General features: G+C 46.5%; 1 protein-coding gene across 1 annotated transcript in view; it reads right to left on the minus strand.

The window, feature by feature from the left end:
- LOC126094767 (lipase 3-like) overlaps positions 1 to 23,190 on the minus strand; it is a 157,530-nt gene that overhangs the window by 120,248 nt on the left and 14,092 nt on the right. The window contains exon 2 of the mRNA XM_049909317.1: positions 8,202 to 8,391. Coding sequence (XP_049765274.1) covers positions 8,202 to 8,391 — 190 coding nt within the window. The remainder of the gene's footprint in view (positions 1 to 8,201; positions 8,392 to 23,190) is intronic.

Below are 23,190 nucleotides of genomic sequence, written 5' to 3' on the forward strand. Positions count from 1 at the left end.
TGTCCTCTCTCTCTTCTTTTTCCTCTTCTTCCTTCCTCCCTGTGCGCGCCTGAAGGCCGTCCCACATGTTCCCACGCGTAGCCGGTGATGGGGTAACGCATAATTCCACGCCCTGGGTAGACAAGTAAGGCACGCACGTACCCCCTGGTAAAGGCCAGGCCCAGGGAGGGCTGATTGCCTGAGCCGATACCTTCTGACCATGCCGATTGGTCCCTCCGTCTGTTTCTCGGGAGGTGTGACCTGAGGTGTAAACATTCACCTAAGGCGGGAGTGCCCTCTGAGAGGGTCCCCATAAGGAAGGAGCGCGCCATCGGAGACGATGGCAATCATGGGGGATTCCTCCGCAATGGATTTCTCTTCTTCTTCTCTCTCGACTTCTGCCCACAAACGGAAACTTGACCAGCCACCAGTGACAAAAGTACTACCGCCTGCCCCACAGTTCCTCGTCGTTTCTCTATCTGAGGACGGAAAGGATTTTTCCTCTGTCACCTCTTTCGTTATCCAGAAGGGCGTAGATGCCATAGCCGGAACTGTTAAGTCTTGTACCAGGTTGCGTAATGTTACCTTGTTACAAGAAACTGAGAGCGACTTTCAGGCACAGAAACTGCTTCGAGCCACACTCCTGTACACGTTCCCTGTCCGGGTGGAGGCTCACCGAACTTTGAATTCGTCTCGTGGTGTGCTCTATACTAGATCACTCGACGGATTGACTGACGAGGAGATTCAGTCTTTCCTCACTGAGCAGGGCGTGGCGGCTGTCCATAGGGTCCTGAAAAAGGTCAACAACGACCTTGTACCGACCTGGACACTTTTCTTGACCTTTGATAGTGTTCAGCTGCCATCGCGCATCAAAGCGGGCTACGAGGTTATTTCCGTTCGCCCCTATGTCCCGACACCTACGCGCTGCTACCAGTGTCAGCGTTTTAATCACAATCGCCAGTCTTGTTCCAATGTGGCTAAATGTGTCACTTGTGACAGGGATGCCCATGAGGGTGACTGTCCACCTCCGTCTCCTCGTTGTGTGAACTGTCAGGGTGACCATGCAGCGTCCTCCCGCGACTGTCCCATCTATAAGGAAGAACGCTGTATCCAAGAAATTCGGGTCAAAGAGAAAGTGTCCACCTCGGCTGCTCGCAAGCTATTTGCTAGTAGGAAGCCCACGCTGCTCCCAGAGAGGAAATACAGTACTGTCCTCGCCTCTCCTCGGACTACCAGGGAGGTGGCAACCCAGACATGCGATCTGACCTTCAGCTCCACGGTCGTCCGTTCGGCCAGTGCTAAGATCGCGCGGTCGACGTCTCCTCTTCCTTCCGTCACCCCACAGACACAAGTACTCCCATCAGCTTCTGCCAAGACGTAGACCCAGAAGTCAGATGCACAGGCCTTCAAGAAGGACCCGTCCCGTGCAGACTTCCTCCGTACCTCGACCTCCCAGCCATCGACCAGTACATCCACAAAACGACCTTCCAAGAAGGCTCATAGGAAGCACAGTTCTTCTTCTCCGCCACGGAGCATTTCTTCTCCTGCGCCACCCAGCGGTTGCCACCCCAGGCAATCATCCGTTTCGCCTGGCCGCACCGCTGGTAGCCGAACATCTGGCCGTTCACCGGCGGAGGAAGCTCCCCCTCCCGGCCATCTTACCAAGATGGCCGATGAACCTATAGAACCAATGGACGATGACTGTCCGCCTACTGATAGCGGCGGCGGTGCTCGCTCGAAGCCATGCCCTCAGCGGCCTTCGAGGTGACCCCTTTTTTCATCTTCCTTTTCTTACAATGGCACTTATTCACTGGAATATTCGCAGCATTCGCTCCAACCGAGAGGATTTGAAGTTGCTACTCCGCTTGCACCGTCCGCTCGTCGTAGCCCTCCAGGAAACGAAGCTACGCCCATGCGATCAAATTGCCTTGGCACACTACACCTCTGCGCGTTTTGACCTACCCCCTGTGGTAGGTATTCCGGCTCATGGAGGGGTTATTTTGCTGGTCCGGGATGATATTTACTACGATCCCATCACATTGCACACCGGCCTGCAGGCAGTTGCCATCCGAATTACTCTCCCCACTTTTCCATTTTCTATTTGTACCGTTTACACTCCATCGTCGTCGGCCGTTACCAGGGCAGACATGATGCAAATTATTGCTCAGCTACCTGCACCATTTTTGTTAACTGGAGACTTCAATGCCCACCATCCCCTTTGGGGCTCTCCAGCATCCTGCCCGAGGGGCTCCCTGTTAGCAGACCTTTTCAACCAGCTCAATCTTGTCTGCCTCAATACCGGCGCCCCTGCTTTTCTTTCGGACACATCTCACACCTATTCCCATTTAGACCTCTCTATATTTACTACCCAACTTGCACGCCCGTTTGAGTGGTATGCACTTTCTGATACCTATTCGAGCGACCACTTCCCGTGTGTTATCCATCTCCTGCAGCATACCCCCTCTCCGTGCTCATCTAGTTGGAACATCTACAAAGCAGACTGGGGGCTCTTCTCTTCCAGGGCGACCTTTCAGGATCAAACCTTCACAAGCTGCGATCGTCAGGTCGCACACCTCACGGAAGTCATTCTCACTGCTGCTGAATATTCCATCCCTCACCCTACTTCTTCTCCATGTCGCGTACCGGTCCCCTGGTGGACCGCAGCATGTAGAGACGCTTTACGTGCTCGTCGACGTGCTTTACGCACCTTTAAACGCCACCCTACAGTGGCGAATTGTATTAATTATAAACGTTTACGTGCTCAGTGTCGTCGTATTATTAAAGAAAGCAAGAAAGCCAGCTGGGCTGCTTTCACAAGCAACTTCAACAGCTCTACTCCTTCTTCTGTTGTCTGGGGTAGCCTGCGCCGGCTATCTGGCACTAAGGTCCACTCACCAGTTTCTGGCTTGACGGTCGCGAATGACGTCCTTGTGGCCCCTGAGGATGTCTCCAATGCCTTCGGCCGCTTTTTTGCAGAGGTTTCGACCTCCGCTCATTACCACCCTGCCTTCCTCCCCCGAAAACAGGTAGAGGAGGCTAGGCCACCTAACTTCCGCTCCTCGAATCGTGAAAGTTATAATGCCCCATTCACCATGCGGGAACTCGAAAACGCACTTGCCCGGTCACGGTCAACATCTCCAGAGCCTGATTCTATTCATATTCAGATGCTGAAGACTCTTTCTCCTGCGGGTAAAGGTTTCCTTCTTCGTACTTATAATCGCATCTGGTTTGAGCGACATGTTCCCGCATGCTGGCGCGAGTCTATTGTTGTCCCGATTCCTAAGCCGGGGAAGGACAAGCACTTGCCTTCCATCTCGCTTACCAGCTGTGTCTAATCTCGACGCCTACGTACCAATGTACAATGTGGATTTCGTAGGCGCCGCTCTGCTGTTGGCCATCTGGTTACCTTTTCGACCTTCATTATGAATAACTTCTTGCGGGAGCGCCCGACCGCGGCTGTGTTCTTTGATTTGGAGAAGGCTTACGACACCTGTGGGAGGGCGGGCATTCTCCGCACCATGCATACATGGGGCCTTCGCGGTCGCCTCCCTCTTTTTATTCGTTCCTTTTTAATGGATCGACAGTTCAGGGTACGTGTGGGTTCTGTCAGACACCTTTCGCCAGGAGAATGGGGTGCCACAGGGCTCAGTTTTGAGCGTCGCTCTCTTCGCCATAGCGATCAATCCAATAATGGATTGCCTCCCAGCTGTTGTATCAGGCTCCCTTTTCGTGGACGATTTTACGATCTATTGCAGCGCGCAGCGTACATGTTTCCTGGAGCGCTGTCTTCAGTGTTCTCATGACCGTCTTTACTCCTGGAGTGTCGCCAATGGCTTCCGTTTTTCTGCCGAGAAGACGGTCTGTATTAACTTCTGGCGCTACAAAGAGTTTCTCCCACCGTCCTTACGACTCGGTCCCGTTGCTCTCCCATTCGTGGAGACAACAAAATTTTTAGGTCTTACATTTGACAGGAAACTTAGCTGGTCTCCACATGTGTCATATTTGGCTGCCCGTTGTACCCGTTCTCTAAATGTCCTCCCTGTTCTCAGTGGTATGTCGTGGGGAGCGGATCGAACCGTCCTACTTCGCCTATATCGGTCGATCGTCCGCTCCAAGCTGGATTATGGGAGCTTCGTATACTCCTCTGCACGGCCATCCATCTTACGCCGCCTCAACTCCATACAACATCGGGGTTTACGTCTTGCGATCGGAGCGTTTTATACTAGTCCCGTCGAGAGTCTTCATGCTGAAGCTGGTGAATTGCCACTCACCTACCGGCGTGATATACTGCTTTGTCGGTATGCCTGTCGGCTACTGTCAATGCCCGACCACCCGTCTTATCGTCCCTTTCTTGACGACTCTCTCGACCGTCAATACGGGTTGTATGTCTCTGCCCTGCTACCCCCTGGAGTTCGCTTTCGTCGCCTCCTTCAACACCTTGATTTTTCACTCCCTGCAACCTTTAGAGTGGGCGAGAGCCACACGCCACCTTGGCTCCTGGCTCAGGTTCGCGTTCATCTTGACCTCAGCTCGCTCCCAAAGGAGGTTACCCCCGGTTCGGTATACCATTCCCGTTTTGTCGAACTTCGTTCGAAGTTAATTAATATGACCTTCATTTATACAGATGGCTGTAAGACCAATGACGGGGTCGGGTGTTCTTTTATTGTCGGGGCACAAAGTTTCAAATACCGGCTCCATGGCCATTGTTCAGTCTTCACAGCTGAGCTCTTTGCCCTCTACCAGGCTGTTCTTTACATCTGCCGCCACCGAAATTCTGCTTATGTCATCTGCTCCGATTCCCTGAGCGCCATCCAGAGCCTCAGTGATCCGTATCCTGTTCACCCTTTCGTGCACCGGATCCAACGCTCTCTTCAGCAGCTGGTGGACGACGGTTCTCCGGTTAGCTTTATGTGGGTTCCTGGCCATGTCGGTATCCCTGGGAACGAAGCTGCAGATGCCGCGGCCAAGGCTGCGGTCCTCCAGCCTCGGACAGCTTCTTGTTGTGTACCTTCGTCAGATGGTAGCAGGTTCATTTGTCAGCGCGTTTTATCGCTGTGGCATGCCGATTGGGCTGCACTTACGGACAACAAGCTTAGGGCCTTGAAACCTCTTCCCGCGGCTTGGACGTCCTCCTCACGCCCTTCTCGGCGGGAGGAGGTCGTTTTGGCCCGGTTACGAATTGGACACTGCCGGTTCAGCCATCGCCATCTGCTGACGGCTGCGCCGGCGCCGTTCTGCCCATGTGGGCAATTGCTGACGGTCCGCCACATTTTAACGTCCTGTCCGGATTTTAACACACTGCGTCTTGATCTTGGCCTGCCATGTACTCTAGATGCTATTTTAGCGGATGACCCACGAGCAGCTGCTCGCGTTCTTCGTTTTATCAACTTGACAAACCTCTCTAAGGACATTTGATTATGCGTTTTTTTTTTTTTAATCCTATGCCTGTCAGTCTGTCTTTTATCGTGTTTTCCCTTTTAGTTGCTGTTTTAAACTTGTGCCTCGCGGTGCATTCCTAACGTAGTCTGGGCGCTAATGACCATTGAAGTTGTGCGCCCTAAAACCACAAAAAAAAAGTAATTAGCGTTCGAACTTCATAAGACGAACGTGTATAAAGCCCAAACTTACTTAATTTATTTTTTCCATCAGTGGTCATATTATTTAATTTTTATGACATTTGAGAGGCAGTACAATTAAAAAAACACGTGTGTTTGTATGAAGTTTCAGTTTATGTTTTCCATATGCGTATGGCAAATACCATGCTGCAATGTGTGATATCGAGAGCACACCCTACGAGTAATTGTAGATTACTCATGTCGTCTGGTGCAGTGTGACTTACCATATTACTGATTGTGAATAATGTCATTCGCATCATTATTTATCGAGTTTTGACTTGGGTTTTCCAAGCCTGTCTCTCGTGCTTGTAAATTTAATTACAAACAGTAAATGGTCAAATAACATATGAAATTCACTACAACTTCATGAAAATTCAAGGGGGTTTTTTCATTACATTACCTCTCAGTTTCATATAAATTAAATAATGTCACCAGTGATGAAAAAATAGATTAAAAAGGGAGTGGCGGCGGGATTCGAACCCTGGACCCGCTTGCTCACCGCAAACCTAATGCCTTTTTTTTTATTTCATTTTTCTCCTTGTTGTTCGTTGCATTTGTTTGGGTGGTTGCACTATGACACCCATTCAAGTTCATCGTTGATCCATTCACTCGGTTTTTTTATTACAGAGGGCAGCTGCCGCTCTGACCGAACACGCTGAGCTACCGTGCCTGCATCCGCTTGCCCACAATGGGTTCTTACGAAGGATAACATTGCACAGATACATCAGTTATATAATAGACACGTAAAACTTCTACATCTGCATACATACTCCGCAATCCACCATACGGTGCGTGGCGGAGGTTACCTCGTACCACAACTACCATCTTCTCTCCCTGTTCCACTCCCGAACAGAACGAGGGAAAAATGACTGCCTATATGCCTCTGTAGGAGCCCTGATCTTATCTTTGTGGTCTTTCCGCGAAATATAAGTTGGCGGAAGTAAAATTGTACTGCAGTCAGCCTCAAATGCTGACTTCCTCAGTAGCGATTCACGAAAAGAACGCCTCTTTTCCTCCAGAGACTCCCACCCGAGTTCCTGAAGCATTTCCGTAACACTCGCGCGATGATCAAACCTACCAGTAACAAATCTAGCAGCCCGCCTCTGAATTGCTTCTATGTCCTTCCTCAATCCGACCTGATAGGGGTCCCAAAAGCTCGAGCAGTACTCAAGAATAGGTCGTATTAGTGTTTCATAAGCGGTCTCCTTTACAGATGAACCACATCTTCCTAAAATTCTACCAATGAACTGAAGACGACTATCCGCCTTCCCCACAACTGCCATTACATGCTTGTCCCACTTCATATCGCTATGCAATGTTACGCCCAAATATTTAATCGACATGACTGTGTCAAGCGCTATACTAATAATGGAGTATTCAAACATTACGAGATTCTTTTTCCTATTACTCTGCATTAATTTACATTTATCTATATTTAGAGTTGGCTGCCATTCTTTACACCAATAAAAAATCCTGTCCACGTCATCATAATCCTCCTACGGTCACTCAACGACGAGACCTTCCCGTACACCACAGCATCATCAGCAAACAGCCGCACATTGCCATCCACCCTATCCAAAACATCATCTATGTAGATAGAAAACAACAGCGGACATACCACACTTCCCTGGGGCACTCCAGATGATGCCCTCACCTCCGATGAACACATCGAGGACAACGTACTGGATTCTATTACTTAAGAAGTCTCCGAGCCACTCTCATATTTCAGAAACAATCCCATATGCTCTTACCCCAGTTAAGAGTCTGCAGTGGGGCACCGAGTCAAACGCTTTCCGGAATTCAAGGAATATGGCATCCTTCTCGGAATTGCCAGGTGAGTATACCTTACTACGTGCACATTGCGTTGTGTTAATGGTCTACTAAAGGTGTACAAAGTCTGAAGTAAACCCGTGATCCCAACGTCGTGGCCTCCCGTTGTTAGTAACATAAGGCTTTTCCACATAAAATGTCATTCACGTACTACTTTCAAAATTTCTACAAAATCAGTTCAAGAGCAGATTCAGAATGGCGTAGATTGTAGTAGGTACTGGGAGATGAAGTAGCTTGCATAGGATAGAGTAGCATGGGGAGCTGCATCAAACCAGTCTCAGGACTGAAGACCACAACAACAACAACAACAACAACAACAACAACAACAACAACATTTACAGGGTGCTTTCTGATTAACATTTTAGATGTTTTTTTTTTAAAAAATAGGGCTTTCAGGAATAAAATTTCCATTTACTGAAAAAAAATTAATTTGTCGATCAGTTGCCCATTGGCAACTGCTTCCACGCTCACATAGTATCATTAAGTGTGCTAATGTTCTTGATGAATGGCTAGTAAAGTAAGTAAATTCTTTTAGAAAAAAATTTTGGAAGTAAATTCACGGTTCAGTACGTTTTCAAGCGTTCAGAATATCACGTTCGTTATCGAATGTGCGCCAACAGAACCTGAAAGTGACAGACAAGCGCGAAGGAATGTATCGTGGCACCAAGCAACGTCGCAGAAACGTGTTGTCCGTGTTACTTTGCGTGTGGTTTTTATTCTTAAACTGACAAAACTGATGCGAATGCGGCGCCCAGTGGGGTCCGGCAGAGCTCTTACGTAGCGACTGGTCTTCCTGCAGAAGCCACAAGTCAGAGTCCACCAGGAAGCCGTGCTGCACGAGGACGGGCTGCCCCGGGGCGCTGCAGTTCTTGCCGTGCGGGATGCGGAACAGCGTGAGGACGTAGCCGCTCTGGCTGACCACCTCGTGCTGCTCCAGCGGGTAGCCGTACTTCTCGATCAGTCCGGGCTGCGAAAAGAGAAATGGAACCCAACTGTCACACTCAGTGCTAAACTTCGGCACAGAAGTGATCCAGCTCATACAATCGCACGGAAAACTGTATAAATGGCCATGTCTCCCGAAAAACAAAAGTACACTACTGGCCATTAAAATTGCTACATCACCAAGGTGACATGTTACAGTCGCGAAATTTAGCCGAAGATGATGCTGTGATATGCAATGGATTAGCTTTTCAGAGCATTCACACAGGGTTGGTGCCGGTGGCGACACCTACAACGTGCCGACATCAGGAAACTTTCCAACCGATTTCTCATACACAAACAGCAGTTGACCGGCGTTGCCTGGTGAAACGTTGTTGTGATGCCTCGTGTAAGGAGGAGAAATGCGTACCATCAAGTTTCCGACTTTGGTAAAGGCCGGATTGTAGCCTATCGTAATTGCGCTTTATCGTATCGCGACATTACTGCTGGCGTTGGTCGAGATCCAATGACTGTTGCAGAATACGGAATCAGTGGGTTCAGGAGGGTAATACGGAACGCCGTGCTGGATCCCAACGGCCTCGTATCACTAGCAGTCGAGATGGCAGGCATCTTATCCGCATGGCTGTAACGGGTCGTGCAGCCACGTCTCGATCCCTGAGTCAACAGATGGGGAACGATTGCAAGACGACAACCATCTGCACGAGCAGTTCGACGACGTTTGCACAAGCATGGACTATCAGCTCGGAGACCATGGCTGCGGTTACCCTTGACGCTGCATCACAACCAGGAGCGGCTGCGATGGTGTACTCAACGGCGAACCTGGGTGCACGAATGGCAAAACATTTTTTCGGATGAATCCAGGTTCTGTTTACAGCATCATGATGGTCACATTCGTGTTTGGCGACATCGCGGTGAACGCACATTGGAAGCGTGTATTCGTCATCGCCATACTGTCGTATCACCCGGCGTGATGGTATGGGGTGCCATTGGTTACACGTCTCGGCCACCTCTTGTACGCATTGACGGCACTTTGAACAGTGGACGTTACATTTCAGATGTGTTACGACCCGTGGCTTTACCCTTCATTCGATCCCTACGAAACCCTACATTTCAGCAGGAAAATGCACGACCGCATGTTGCAGGTACTGTACGGGCCTTTCTGGATACAGGAAAAGTTCGACTGCTGCCCTAGCCAGCACATTATCCAGATCTCTCCCCAATCGAAAATGTCTGGTCAATGGTCGCCGAGCAACTGGATTGTCACAATACGCCAGTCACTACTCTTGATGAACTGTGGTATCGTGTTGAAGCTGCATGGGCAGCTGTACCTGTAGACGCCATCCAAGCTCTGTTTCACTCAATGCCCAGGCGTATCAAGGCCGTTATTACGGCCAGAGGTGGTTGTTCTGGGTACTTATTTCTCAGGATGTATGCACCCAAATTGCGTGAAAATGTAATCACATGTCAGTTCTACTATATTTGTCCAATGAATACCCGTTTATCATCTGCATTTCTTTTTGGGTGTAGCAAATTTAATGGCCAGTAGTGTACAAAGGACACGAGTTTTACACGACGTTTCCCCCGAACGGGTCATTTCCTTCTTTAAAAATACGCTTAATTTTTCTCTTCGTCGTTTACCTTTTTAGCTCCGTAATGTGCCTTTCTATCTTCTGTCATCAGATATAGGCGCTAGCGCGGAGGTGCTTTATCCATGTAGCATAGCTTTGTGACTGAACTGAAGAGTCTGTAGGAAACACAACGCACCATGGAAAGGAATACTCAGACGTATAAGTAGTATTGGACAGACCGAAAAGAAGTGCTACAGGTATCCCGTAGTAAATAGTAAGCTTTCAGTTGGCCACCGCGCTAACATTAGGTGTGCTCGACGCATCTACCACTTCTAATCTTCTTCTTCAGTAGCGCTACAGCCATTGATGATCCTTGCCTTCTTCAACATACTTCCTCCATACTTCTCGGTTATTTGCTGCTCTTTTCCACACCCGGACTCCCATACGGGTGATATAGCCATTATTACCTTGATATCCATTATTACCTCGTAGATCCATCTTCTTCTAGGTCTCCCTTTTCGCTTAGCTGAATGGATCACGCCCTTTATGTTCTTTGGAATTCTATCCTCCGCCATTCCCTCCAAGTGTTCTAGCCATCGTATTCGATGTGATTTCACAAATTTCATAAATTTTACTATGGCCCTGCCTTCTATTAACTCTTGTAATTCGACATTGTAGCGTATTCTGCAGCCTTCTTCCTCCGTTATTGGCCCATAGATTTTGCGTTGTATTTTCTGCTCAATGGTTCTTAGAGCATTTTTATCGTGTTCTGTCAACGTCCATACTTATGACCCGTATGTGACAACTGGGCAGACTAGGGAATTATATATTAGCAGTTTTGTTTTTCTTGTAACAAGGCTATTTTTGAAAAGTTGCTTATTTACAAAGTAAGCTCTGTTTCCTGCTTGTATTTTTTCCCTTATAGCCTTTCCAATACTATTATCATTTGTTATTAGGGCTCCCAAGTAGTTAAAAGAGGACACTCCTTTGAAGCATTTTCCATTGATGTTTAGGTTTTTAGGGGTTCTTCTGGTCTCAGATTGTGACATTACCATATATTTTGTTTTGTTTCCATTTATTATGAGGCCAATTTTTAAGGCTTCTGTTTCCATTGCCCGGTATGTTTCTAGGAGTGTATTGGTATTTCTTCCTACTATAGCAATGTCATCAGCGTATGCATATATCTGGCTAGTTTTCATAAATGTGGTGCCTCTTGTATTGTTTTTATTTGCTACACTATGCTGGGCTATATTGAATACGACAGTGGAGAGACTATCACCTTGCTTCACACCTTTAATAAAGTCAAAGCTTTCACTTGTTCAGCTAAGGACCTGTACTTTTGCTCTTGTCTCTGTCATTGTCATTCTGATTAGTCTTATTAGTTTAGCAGATATACCAACTTCTTTCAGTACTCTGTATAGTTCTTGAGAATTTATGCTGTCAAAGGCTTGTTTGAAGTCGATGAGTATGAAATGCAGATCTACATCATATTCAAAGAACTTTTCCATCATTTATCTTATCACAAATATTTGATTAGTTGTTCCTCTGCCTGGTCGAAAGCCACACTGATATTCCCCTAGTATGCCTTCTGTACACTTCTGGATCCTTTCGTTTAATGTACTTGTGAAGATCTTATAAGCTGTGCTTAGGAGTGTTATGCCTCTATAGTTTTCTCATGCTGTTCTGTCCCTTTTCTTACAAATGGGGATTATTATGCCAGTTTTCCAATTACCCGGCATAGTTCCTTTATTACAGCCTCACCACCAGTTTTTATTAACTCGGCGATTATGCTGTCTTACCCAGGGGCTCGATTGTGTTTTGACTTGTACACAGCCTGGGAGACCTCTTGTAGTACTGGCTTTCTTGCCTCATTGGTTTCAATGTCTACTTCCAGCTCCACTCTTTCCTCCTGTGCGGCTGTCTCTTCATCTTCTAGGCTGGTGCTTAGTGTACCTTTGAAATACTTTGCCGATCTTCAAACTATCTGTTCTTCCTCCCTTATCATTTTCCCATCTTTACTGGAACAGGCCATTGTTTTTGGTTGGAATCTATTCTTGTAGCATGATAGAACTTTATTATTTCACTCTGTTCCTTAAATTCTTCTAGTTCTTGAAATTTCTTCTTATTCCACTCTCTTTTCTTTCTCTTGCACAGTGTGTTAGCTCTTCTCCTTAATTCTCTATATTGTTCCACACTATTTCTGGTTTCTCTCTGTAGCACTTTCGTTCTTGTCCTGTTCTTTTCCTCTATTGCTGACCTGCTATCTTCATCAAACCATTCCTCGGTTCTTCTATTGCTTCTTATACCTGTTATTCCCTCTGCAGCATCCTTAATGGCTTTTTCAATCCTGTTCCACCTGTCGTCTACTCCTACTGCGGTCTCTTCATTGCTCAACTTTCTGCTTAGTGTTACTAGATTTTTTTTACTTCATCAGGGATGCTCAATTAGTCTGTATTCCATTTCATCATCTTTCCTATTCTGTTGCCATTTGTTAGTGACAGTTTCTCTCTCAAGACTGATTTGATCACGAAGTTGTCTGAACCCCAGTTTGGTCCTCTGCAGCTCCGTACGTCCGTAACTGACAGAGTGGCGTGCAATCACTAAAATAGGGCCAATCTGATTGACTACTCCATTGGCTGCAGACTTCCAAGTACCCAGATGGATGCTGTGTGTGGAAAGCACGTACTTTCAATAATCATATATTTCCTTGCTGCGAATTGGTACAGGAAGTCTCCATTCTCGTTGTTTTCTTCATGTAGTGAATGTTTTCCAGAAACTCGATGTGGGTGTTCATACCTCCCTATTTTTGCATTAAAATCTCCTATTACTAGCATCAGGTCATATTTAGGTACTGCCCAGCATACTTTTTCGAAGTCTTCGTAGAACTGTTCTGTAATTATATCCTCTTTTTCCTCTGTTAGTTCACGTGCATTAACTATTGATATATTCCTAAATTTCCCTCTTAGTCTGAGTCCGCACATTCTTTCATTTATGGGTACAAATTCTAGAAGGCTTTTCCTAACTGCCCTAGTTATTATAAGCCTGGTTCCAAGTTGGCCTGCCCTTTCTTCTGGCCCATTATTTACCAATGAGTACTCAGGTTTATCTATCTACCCATTCCCTTTTCCATCTTATTTTCTGTAGCCCTACGATATCATATTTGAATTTTAAAATTTCATTGGCTATTTCTTTCATTTTTCCAGGCTGAAGCATTGTCCCCACATTCCATGATACTACTGTCAGATCCTTCATCCGTTTCCTTTGCCGGGTGATACTTGGCCGACCGGTGTGGCCGAGCGGTTCTAGGCGCTTCAGTCTGGAACCGCGTGACCGCTACGGTCGCAGGTTCGAATCCTGCCTCGGACATAGGTGTGTGTGATGTCCTTAGGTGTTAGTAGTTCCGAGTTCTAGCGGACTGATGACCTCAGATGTTACGTCCCATAGTGCTCAGAGGCATTTGGTCGTAATACATGCTTTCCAATCAGTTTCCCAGGCGTCTGTTAAAATTTCCGTAATATATTTTTTTCTTTTTTTACAGTATGGGTTTATTAGCACCATGCCCAACCCCCAACCTGGAGGACCAGAATTTGTATGAGGTTTACTCCTCTAGGTAAGCTGGCTTCACTACGCCTCTAGAGCCCTCCCTGTCCTATGTTGTGGGACACACTTTGTCTGCCACCTCTGTCGAGACCAATCCGGCTTGGGCGACCCTGCCAGTAGCTATGCTACCGCCCGCATCGCTCTCGAGTTCAACGAAGCACGCTAGCCTACTACAAGGCGGTGTCCCCTGGGAGGGCCACTTCTAATCGGATCCATTTATTATGACATCCTGTGTTGTCTGGAATTTGACAAGTGCAAGTGCGCACTGAGGCAGTGGACGAGTTGTGTCGTGTGCTGGGCGTTGCCTTGATGGAGCCACCACCTCCGTGCTCCAGACAGAAATATGGTACCCAGGTGAGCAAAACAATGGCGTGGGACGGGTTCTGTAATCAATGAGAAGCATAATAGAGCTGAAATGACAGTTCGAACGCAGGAATATATCAGACGAGTGCGTGCAGCTCTGCAACGAAGCTCAAAGCCCTGCTGCTATTGGTGGGCCATCGACATTGTATAAAAGCGAAACGGGGAGATTTATTCATTTATTTATTTATTTCTCAAGTAGACCTGCTGCCTGTTACTATACAGGGTGTTATAAAAAGGTACGGCCAAACTTTCAGGAAACATTCCTCATACACAAAGAAAGAAAATATGTTATGTGGACATGTGTCCGGAAACGCTTACTTTCCATGTTAGAGCTCGTTTTATTACTTCTCGTCAAATCACATTAATCATGGAATGGAAACACACAGCAACAGAACGTACCAGCGTGACTTCAAACACTTTCTTATACGGAATGTTCAAAATGTCCTCCGTTAGCGAGGATACATGCATCCACCCTCCGTCGCATGGAATCCCTGATGCGCTGAAGCAGCCCTGGAGAATGGCGTATTGTATCACAGCCGTCCACAATACGAGCACGAAGAGTCTCTACATTTGGTACCGGGGTTGCGTAGATAAGAGCTTTCAAATGCCCCCATTAATGAAAGTCAACAGGGTTGAGGTCAGGAGAGCGTGGAGGCAATGGAGGCCATGGAATTGGTCCGCCTCTACCAATCCATCGGTAACCGAATCTGTTGTTGAAAAGCGTACGAACACTTCGACTGTAATGTGCAGGAGCTCCATCGTGCATGAACCTCACGTTGTGTCGTACTTGTAAAGGCACATGTTCTAGCAGCACAAGTAGAGTATCCCGTATGAAATCATGATAACGTGCTCCATTGAGCGTAGGTGGAAGAACATGGGGCCCGATCAAGACATCACCAACAATGCCTGCCCAAACGTTCACATAAAGTCTGTGTTGATGACGTGATTGCACAGTTGCGTGCGGATTATCGTCAGCCCACACAAGTTGATTGTGTAAATTTACAATTTGATCACGTTGGAATGAAGCCTCATCCGTAAAGAGAACATATGCACTGAAATGAGGATTGACACATTGTTGGATGAACCATTCGCAGAAATGTACCCGTGGAGGCCAATCAGCTGCTGATAGTGCCTGCACACGCTGTACATGGTACGGAAACAACTGGTTCTCCCGTAGCACTCTCCATACAGTGACGTGGTCAACGTTACGTTGTACAGCAGCAACTTCTCTGACGCTGACATTAGGGTTATCGTCAACTGCACGAAGAATTGCCTCGTCCATTGTAGGTGTCCTCATCGTTATAGATCTTCCCCAGTCGCGAGTCATAAGCTGGAATGTTCCGTGCTCCCTAAGACGCCGATCAATTGCTTCGAACGTCTTCCTGTCGGGACACCTTCGTTCTGGAAATCTGTCTCGATACAAACGTACAGCGCCACGGCTATTGCCCTGTGCTAATCCTTACATCAAATGGGCATCTGCCAACTCCGCATTTGTAAACATTGCACTGACTGCAAAAACACGTTCGAGATGAACACTAACCAGTTGATGCTACGTACTGATGTGCTTGATGCTAGTACTGTAGAGCAATGAGTCGCATGTCATCACAAGCACCGAAGTCAACATTACCTTCATTCAATTGGGCCAACTGGCGATGAATCGAGGAAGTAGAGTACATACTGACGAAACTAAAATGAGCTCTAACATGGAAATTATGCGTTTCCAGGCACATGTCCACATAACATCTTTTCTTTATATGTGTGTGAGGAATGTTTCCTGAAAGCTTGGCCGTACCTTTTTGTAACACCCTATATAGCGAGACGTTCATTGTGTGATTTTACGTGTTGCATTATACACTACTGGCCATTAGAATTGCTACACCAAGAAGAAACGCAGATGATAAACGGTCTTCATTGGACAAATATACTAGAACTGACATGTGATTACATTTTCACGCAGTTTGGGTGCATAGATCCTGAAAAATCAGTACCCAGAACAACCACCTCTGGCCGTAATAACGGCCTTGATACGCCTGGGCATTGAGTCAAACAGAACTTGAAGCTGCATGGGCAGCTGTACCTGTACACGCCATCCAACACTATACCACAGTTCATCAAGAGTAGTGACTGGCGTAATGCGCCGAGCCAGTTGCTCGGCTACCATTGACCAGACGTTTTATTTGGTGAGAGATCTGGAGAATGTGCTGGCCAGGTCAGCAGTCGAACATTTTCTGTATCCAGAAAGGCCCGTACAGGACCTGCAACATGCGGTCGTGCATTATCTTGCTGAAATGTAGGGTTTCGTAGGGATCGAATGAAGGGTAGGGCCACGGGTCGTAACACATCTGAAATGTAACGTCCACTGTTCAAAGTGCCGTCAGTGCGAACAAGAGGTGACAGACGTGTAACCAATGGCACCCCATACCATCACCCCGGGTGATACGGCAGTACGGCGATGACGAATACACGCTTCCAGTGTGCGTTCACCTCGATGTCGCCAAACACGTCGTCGTGCACCCGGGTTCGTCGATGAGTGCACCATCGCAGGCCCTCCTGTTTGTGATGCAGCGTCAAGGGTAACCGCAGTTATCGTCTCCGAGTTGATAGTCCATGCTGCTGCATACGTCGTCGAACTGTTCGTGCAGATGGTTGTTGTCTTGCAAACGTCCCCATCTGTTGACTCAGGGATCGAGACGTGGCTGCACGATGCATTACAGCCATGCGGATAAGATGCTTGTCATCTCTACTGCCAGTTATACGTGGCCGTTGGGATCCAGCACGGCGTTCCGTACTACCCTCCTAAACCCACAGATTCCGTATTCGGCTAACAGACATTGGATCTCGACCAACGCCAGCAGCAATGTCGCGATACGATAAACCGCAATCGCGATAGGCTACAATCCGACCTTTATCAAAGTCGGAAACGTGATGGTGCGCATTTCTCCTCCTTAAACGAGGCACCACAACGACGTTTCACCGGGGAACGCCGGTCTACTGCTGTTTGTGTATGAGAAATCGGTCTGAAACTTTCCTCATGTCAGCACGTTGTAGGCGCCAACCTTGTGTGAATGCTCTGAAAAGCTAATTACACTCCTAGAAATGGAAAAATGAACACATTGACACCGGTGTGTCAGACCCACCATTCTTGCTCCGGACACTGCGAGAGGGCTGTACAAGCAATGATGACACGCACGGCACAGCGGACACACCAGGAACCGCGGTGTTGGCCGTCGAATGACGCTAGCTGCGCAGCATTTGTGCACCGCCGCCGTCAGTGTCAGCCAGTTTGCCGTGGCATGCGGAGCTCCATCGCAGTCCACTGGTAGCATGCCGCGACAGCGTGGACGTGAACCGTATGTGCAGTTGACGGACTTTGAGCGAGGGCGTATAGTGGGCATGCGGGAGGCCGGGTGGACGTACCGCCGAATTGCTCAACACGTGGGGCGTGAGGTCTCCACAGTACATCGATGTTGTCGCCAGTGGTCGGCGGGAGGTGCACGTGCCCGTCGACCTGGGACCGGACCGCAGCGACGCACGGATGCACGCCAAGACCGTAGGATCCTACGCAGTGCCGTAGGGGACCGCACCGCCACTTCCCAGCAAATTAGGGACACTGTTGCTCCTGGGGTATCGGCGAGGACCATTCGCAACCGTCTCCATGAAGCTGGGCTACGGTCGCGCACACCGTTAGGCCGTCTTCCGCTCACGCCCCAACATCGTGCAGCCCGCCTCCAGTGGTGTCGCGACAGGCGTGAATGGAGGGACGAATGGAGACGTGTCGTCTTCAGCGATGAGAGTCGCTTCTGCCTTGGTGCCAATGATGGTCGTATGCGTGTTTGGCGCCGTGCAGGTGAGCGCCACAATCAGGACTGCATACGACCGAGGCACACAGGGCCAACACCCGGCATCATGGTGTGGGGAGCGATCTCCTACACTGGCCGTACACCACTGGTGATCGTCGAGGGGACACTGAATAGTGCACGGTACATCCAAATTGTCATCGAACCCATCGTTCTACCATTCCTAGACCGGCAAGGGAACTTGCTGTTCCAACAGGACAATGCACGTCCGCATGTATCCCGTGCCACCCAACGTGCTCTAGAAGGTGTAAGTCAACTACCCTGGCCAGCAAGATCTCCGGATCCGTCCCCCATTGAGCATGTTTGGAACTGGATGAAGCGTCGTCTCACGCGGTCTGCACGTCCAGCACGAACGCTGGTCCAACTGAGGCGCCAGGTGGAAATGGCATGGCAAGCCATTCCACAGGACTACATCCAGCATCTCTACGATCGTCTCCATGGGAGAATAGCAGCCTGCATTGCTGCGAAAGGTGGATATACACTGTACTAGTGCCGACATTGTGCATGCTCTGTTGCCTGTGTCTATGTGCCTGTGGTTCTGTCAGTGTGATCATGTGATGTATCTGACCCCAGGAATGTGTCAATAAAGTTTCCCCTTCCTGGGACAATGAATTCACGGTGTTCTTATTTCAATTTCCAGGAGTGTATTTGCATATCACAGCATCTTCTTCCTGTCGGTCAAATTTCGCGTCTGTAGCATGTCATCTTCGTGGTGTAGCAATTTTAATGGCCAGTAGTGTTCAAATTCAGTTTTATTACTAGTGCATGTTTTGTGGAAAATTTTACAAAAGGATAAATTAAAAAAAGGAAATTAAAATCCCTTTTCTGCCGGATGTACTCGAGGGACGAAATTTTGAGACATTTTTTTATCGCTGGCATGTGAGGAGTCGCGCTGCGAAGTCCAAGTGCGCGAATTTCGTGTATAATTTTAAAGAGTTGCAATCTGGCAACAGTGTAACCGCATGTCCAGTAACCACCTCTGTCAGCACATTGCAGTTGTGCTGTACAGTTGGTGCAGTGGGTGGAGTTTTTGGTTAGCATGCAGGAGGTCGATGGTTCGATCCTACGTTAAGGCATATGCTTTCTATTTGGTAAATGTAGTCGAGGTGGTTTGGTATCTGGCATCTTAATCAACTGCGATTGCAGTGGTTGGTCTAGAAAACTTTCCACTTACATACTACAATTATAGAAATATAAGATTGGTCAGCTTTGAAAGAAGCCCTTTCAACATCGTTGACATAAATTTATTGGCACCATTTCATCTACTAGATGCGAAACCTGTTTTCTTTGTACCCTCCTCCAATGGTCCCATAGACCAATACAAACTATTATTCTTGCCTCGTTCAGGTCCATTACATTTCGTTAGGGCCTTACGTTGCCTGTAGGACTAGCAACGTGGTTTGAAAATAATATCCAAACTCTGTTACTATTTGTATGTATTATCACCACGGTCCCACTAATTATGCCTTTCAACGCTGAGTCTGGTGTTTCCTGCTGGTTAGTACGTATCTAAATGCATTATTATTATTATTACAGTGGACGCAGCTTTGCTACAAAGGGTCGAGAGTGGTATGATCCGGCGGGTTGCGCAATGTAGAGCATCTGTTGTTCGGAGGACAACGTATTCTGTTGTGAAGATCGTGTTGTCATGGACATTATTATTGTCACTGGTTGCTAAGGTGGACACCTGAGCGCTCATATTACATGTAGTATAAGTGATAAGTAGATGTTGTATTATTGTACTGTGCTATCATCTGTAGCATCTCGAAACTGATATTGTTTTTGTAGTTATTCTGCCCTATGACAGGTCATTTGTTTCAACTGATTATTTCTTATTTCTAACTATGTATTTCTTATTTTCATGGCTACAAAATGTTATAAATTTAGGAAACATGTGATCTAAGAAATGGTGTATATTACAGTACGAAATGTCAGAATGAAATTAGCAAATACAAAAAAAAAGAACCAACGCAGGATTGAACCCTTGTGACGTCCTGCATGCTAACCCAAAACTCTATCCGCTGCACTACCTACACAGCACAGTCAATATGTGCTGACAGATGTAGTTACCATACATGTGGTTACAGTGTTGCCAGACTGCCACTCTTTAACTTCCTTTTTCTGCCGGTTGTACTCGCTGGACGAAATTTTGTGACTTTTTTTTATCCCTGACACGTGAGGAGTCGCGCTGCGAAGCCCGAGTGCGCGAATTTCGCTTCACCCTATATATGCACAGTTTTGTATAAACTTGTTGCTAACTTAGATAATGATAACAAGTAAGACACATAATAGGTTTTGATGTATTTAAAAAAAATTAAAAGTTTATTTAATGGAAGAAGCAACAGATGGCAGCTTGACTCAGGTGCTATATGATAGTTCTTCCCTTTGTATCTCCTCATTGATTTGTAAATGGCATGGTCACCTTGTAACGTCCCCTTAAAAAAATTATGAATGACTGTGCTGGAAAACCTCTTACGTTATTTGATTTTCAAACAGATGAGCAAATCTGAATGTGCTCAGGCATTTCTCTCTTACTTATTCTCATCATCACTAAACAGACACACAATATTTTTTTTAGCGCAACGCAGTCTGACTTTCAATAATCACTACAAAAGAATGGCCCTGACTAACAATAACCTATACCTTTCATGAATCACATACCTCACAAAAATCGTCGTTACTCGAACTACTGCAATACAACGAGCGCCAATACTGCCAGCTAAATAAAAAGATTCTAACTACTGAATGCACTAACTACTGATAGGCATAGTTAGCAAATGAAAGATTTTGATAGAGAACAAACAATGTATTTACCTTAATAGTGTTCAAAAGTCATCATATACATATATATATATCTCAGTTAATGACATCCATCTTTACTAATTTCCTTTTTCTGTCCGACACACGTCCCGGTCGTGCGCTTACAGCAACGTCTCAAAACTCCTCCACATCCACTACTGCTGGCGGCTCACCTCCAACTGCGCAACGCTAAGCACTGTTTACATCCAACTGCCCAACACTACAATAGCAAATATATCAACAATGCAAACCAGCCACAGACTTCACACAGCACAGTCAGTGATTTTCATACAGAGCGCTACGTGGCGTTACCAACATAAAAACCTAAACAGCCTACTTACAACCTGCTTGGTAAAACTACCAGGCACACGTGATGCAGCGAAAGAAGAAGAAATGTCACATCTTCAGATAGCGTTACTTGCTATGAAACGGTATAACAAACAGCTACGCAGAGAGTTATAATTTCATATTGATTCGATTAAGTGTTGTAGAACCATGTAGCCTCAAGCCTACAGCCGCCCTCTCTATTGAAGTTAATGTTATTTTTGACGACCATTCCCCTTCTCTTGCTCCTCACGTCTCGCTTCTATCCAGTGACCGTGGTCCACCAATAGCAGCATGAAGAATTTTAACCAATAACTCGTCTCCAACATAAAATACACTTTCCCGTAATTTGTTCACGAAAGAAGACGAAGTAAATATTCCAGAATTCGAAACCATAACAGCTGTTAGCACGAGTGACATAAAAGTAGATATCCTAAGTGTTGTGAAACAACTCAGATCACTTCAAAAAGGCAAGTCTTCGTTCCAGATGGTATACCAGTCAGGTTCCCTTCAGAGTACGCAGACACTATAGCGCCTTTTTTAGCAATCCTATACAACCGCTCACTTCACAAAAGGTCTGTTCCTAAAGACTGGAAAGTAGCACAGGTCACATCAATATTCAAGAAAGGAAATAGGAGTAACTCATTGAATTACAGACCCATATCACTGACCTCAATTTGCAGTAGGATTTTGGAGCATGTACTGTACTCGAACATTAGGAATCACTCTGAAGCAAAGATTTATTGATACATAACCAACACGGATTCAGAAAATATCGCTCTTGTGCAACACAGCTAGCTCTTTATTCCCATGGAGTAATAAGTGCTGTCGATAAGGGATCTCAGATCGATTCCATATTCCTATATTTCCGGAAGGCTTTTGATACCCTTCCTCACAAGCGATTATTAATCAGATTGGGTGCATATGGAGTATCGCCTCAGTTGTGTGGATTCTTGATATCCTCACAGAGAGGTCTCAGTTCGTAGTGATAGACGGTAAATCATTGCTTAGAACAGAAGTTATATCTGGCATTCCGCAAGGTAGTGTCATAGGCCCTCTGCTGTTCCTCATTTACATAAATGATCTAGGTGATAATCTGAGCAGCCCCCTTTGATGATTTTACTAGACGGTAAATTACAGCGTCATTTGCAAACAATCTATCAATTCAAATTACAAAATGAACTAGAGAGAATTTATGTATGGTGCGAAAAGTGGCAATTAGCACTAAACAAAGAAACGTGCGAGGTCATCCACATGGGTACTACAAGAAATCCCATAAATTTTGGGTATACGATAAATCGCACAAATCTAAGGGCTGTCAGTTCGACTAAATACCTAGGAATTACAATTACGAGCAACGTAAACTGGAAGACCAAATAGATAATATTGTGGGGAAGGCGAAACAGATCACTGCGCTTTGTTGGCAGAACACGTAGAAGATGCGGCAAACCCACTAAAGAGGCAGCCTACATTACACTTGCCCGTCCTCTGCTGGAATATTGCTGCGCGGTATGGGATCCTTACCAAGTAGGATTGACGGAAGGCATCGAAAAAGTGCAAAGAAGGGCAGCTCGTTTCGTATTAGCGGGGAATAGGGGTGAGAGAGTCACTGATATGATACGCGAGTTGGGGTGGCAGTCACTGAAACAAAGGCGGTTTTCTTCGCGCCGAGATCTATTTACAAATTTTCAATCACCAACTTTCTCTTCCGAATGCGAAAGTATTTGGTAACACCAACCTACGTAGGGAGAAATGATCATCATAATAAAATAAGATAAATTGAAGCTCTAACGGAAAGATTTAGCTGTTCCTTTTTCCCACGCGCCATTTGAGAGTGGAATGATAGAGAAGTAGTATGAAAATGATTCGATGAACCCTCTGCCAGGCACTTAAGTGTGAACTGCAGAGTAGCCATGCAGATGTAGATGTAGATAGGGGGCAGCAGAATAACAAGAATGCCTGCTGAGATCAAAAATTATGTGGTGAAAGTGACCGTGTGATACGGGGCGTTGTAATGATGTAGCATCGACTTGTGTACAGTTTCCGGTCTCACTCAATTTTTCGTCAGCTTCTCCAGGACATCTTTGTACAGTACTTGGTTGAAAGTTTATCCTGCAAGGATAAATTCATTACGCACAATATCCCTATTGTGGAACAAGCAAATCAGTATTGTTTTGATCTTTGGTGTGCTTATTCAAGCGTTCTTCTATCGTGGAGAAGTCTCAGTGTGCCACTCCTCGTTTCTCCGCTTCATGAGGATCCTACTAAAAAATCCAGGATTCATCATCTGTGATCACAAGACTGAACCACTGATGC

This window comes from Schistocerca cancellata, chromosome 8 (assembly GCF_023864275.1).
Source record: "Schistocerca cancellata isolate TAMUIC-IGC-003103 chromosome 8, iqSchCanc2.1, whole genome shotgun sequence".
NCBI classification, from domain to species: Eukaryota; Metazoa; Arthropoda; class Insecta; order Orthoptera; family Acrididae; genus Schistocerca; species Schistocerca cancellata.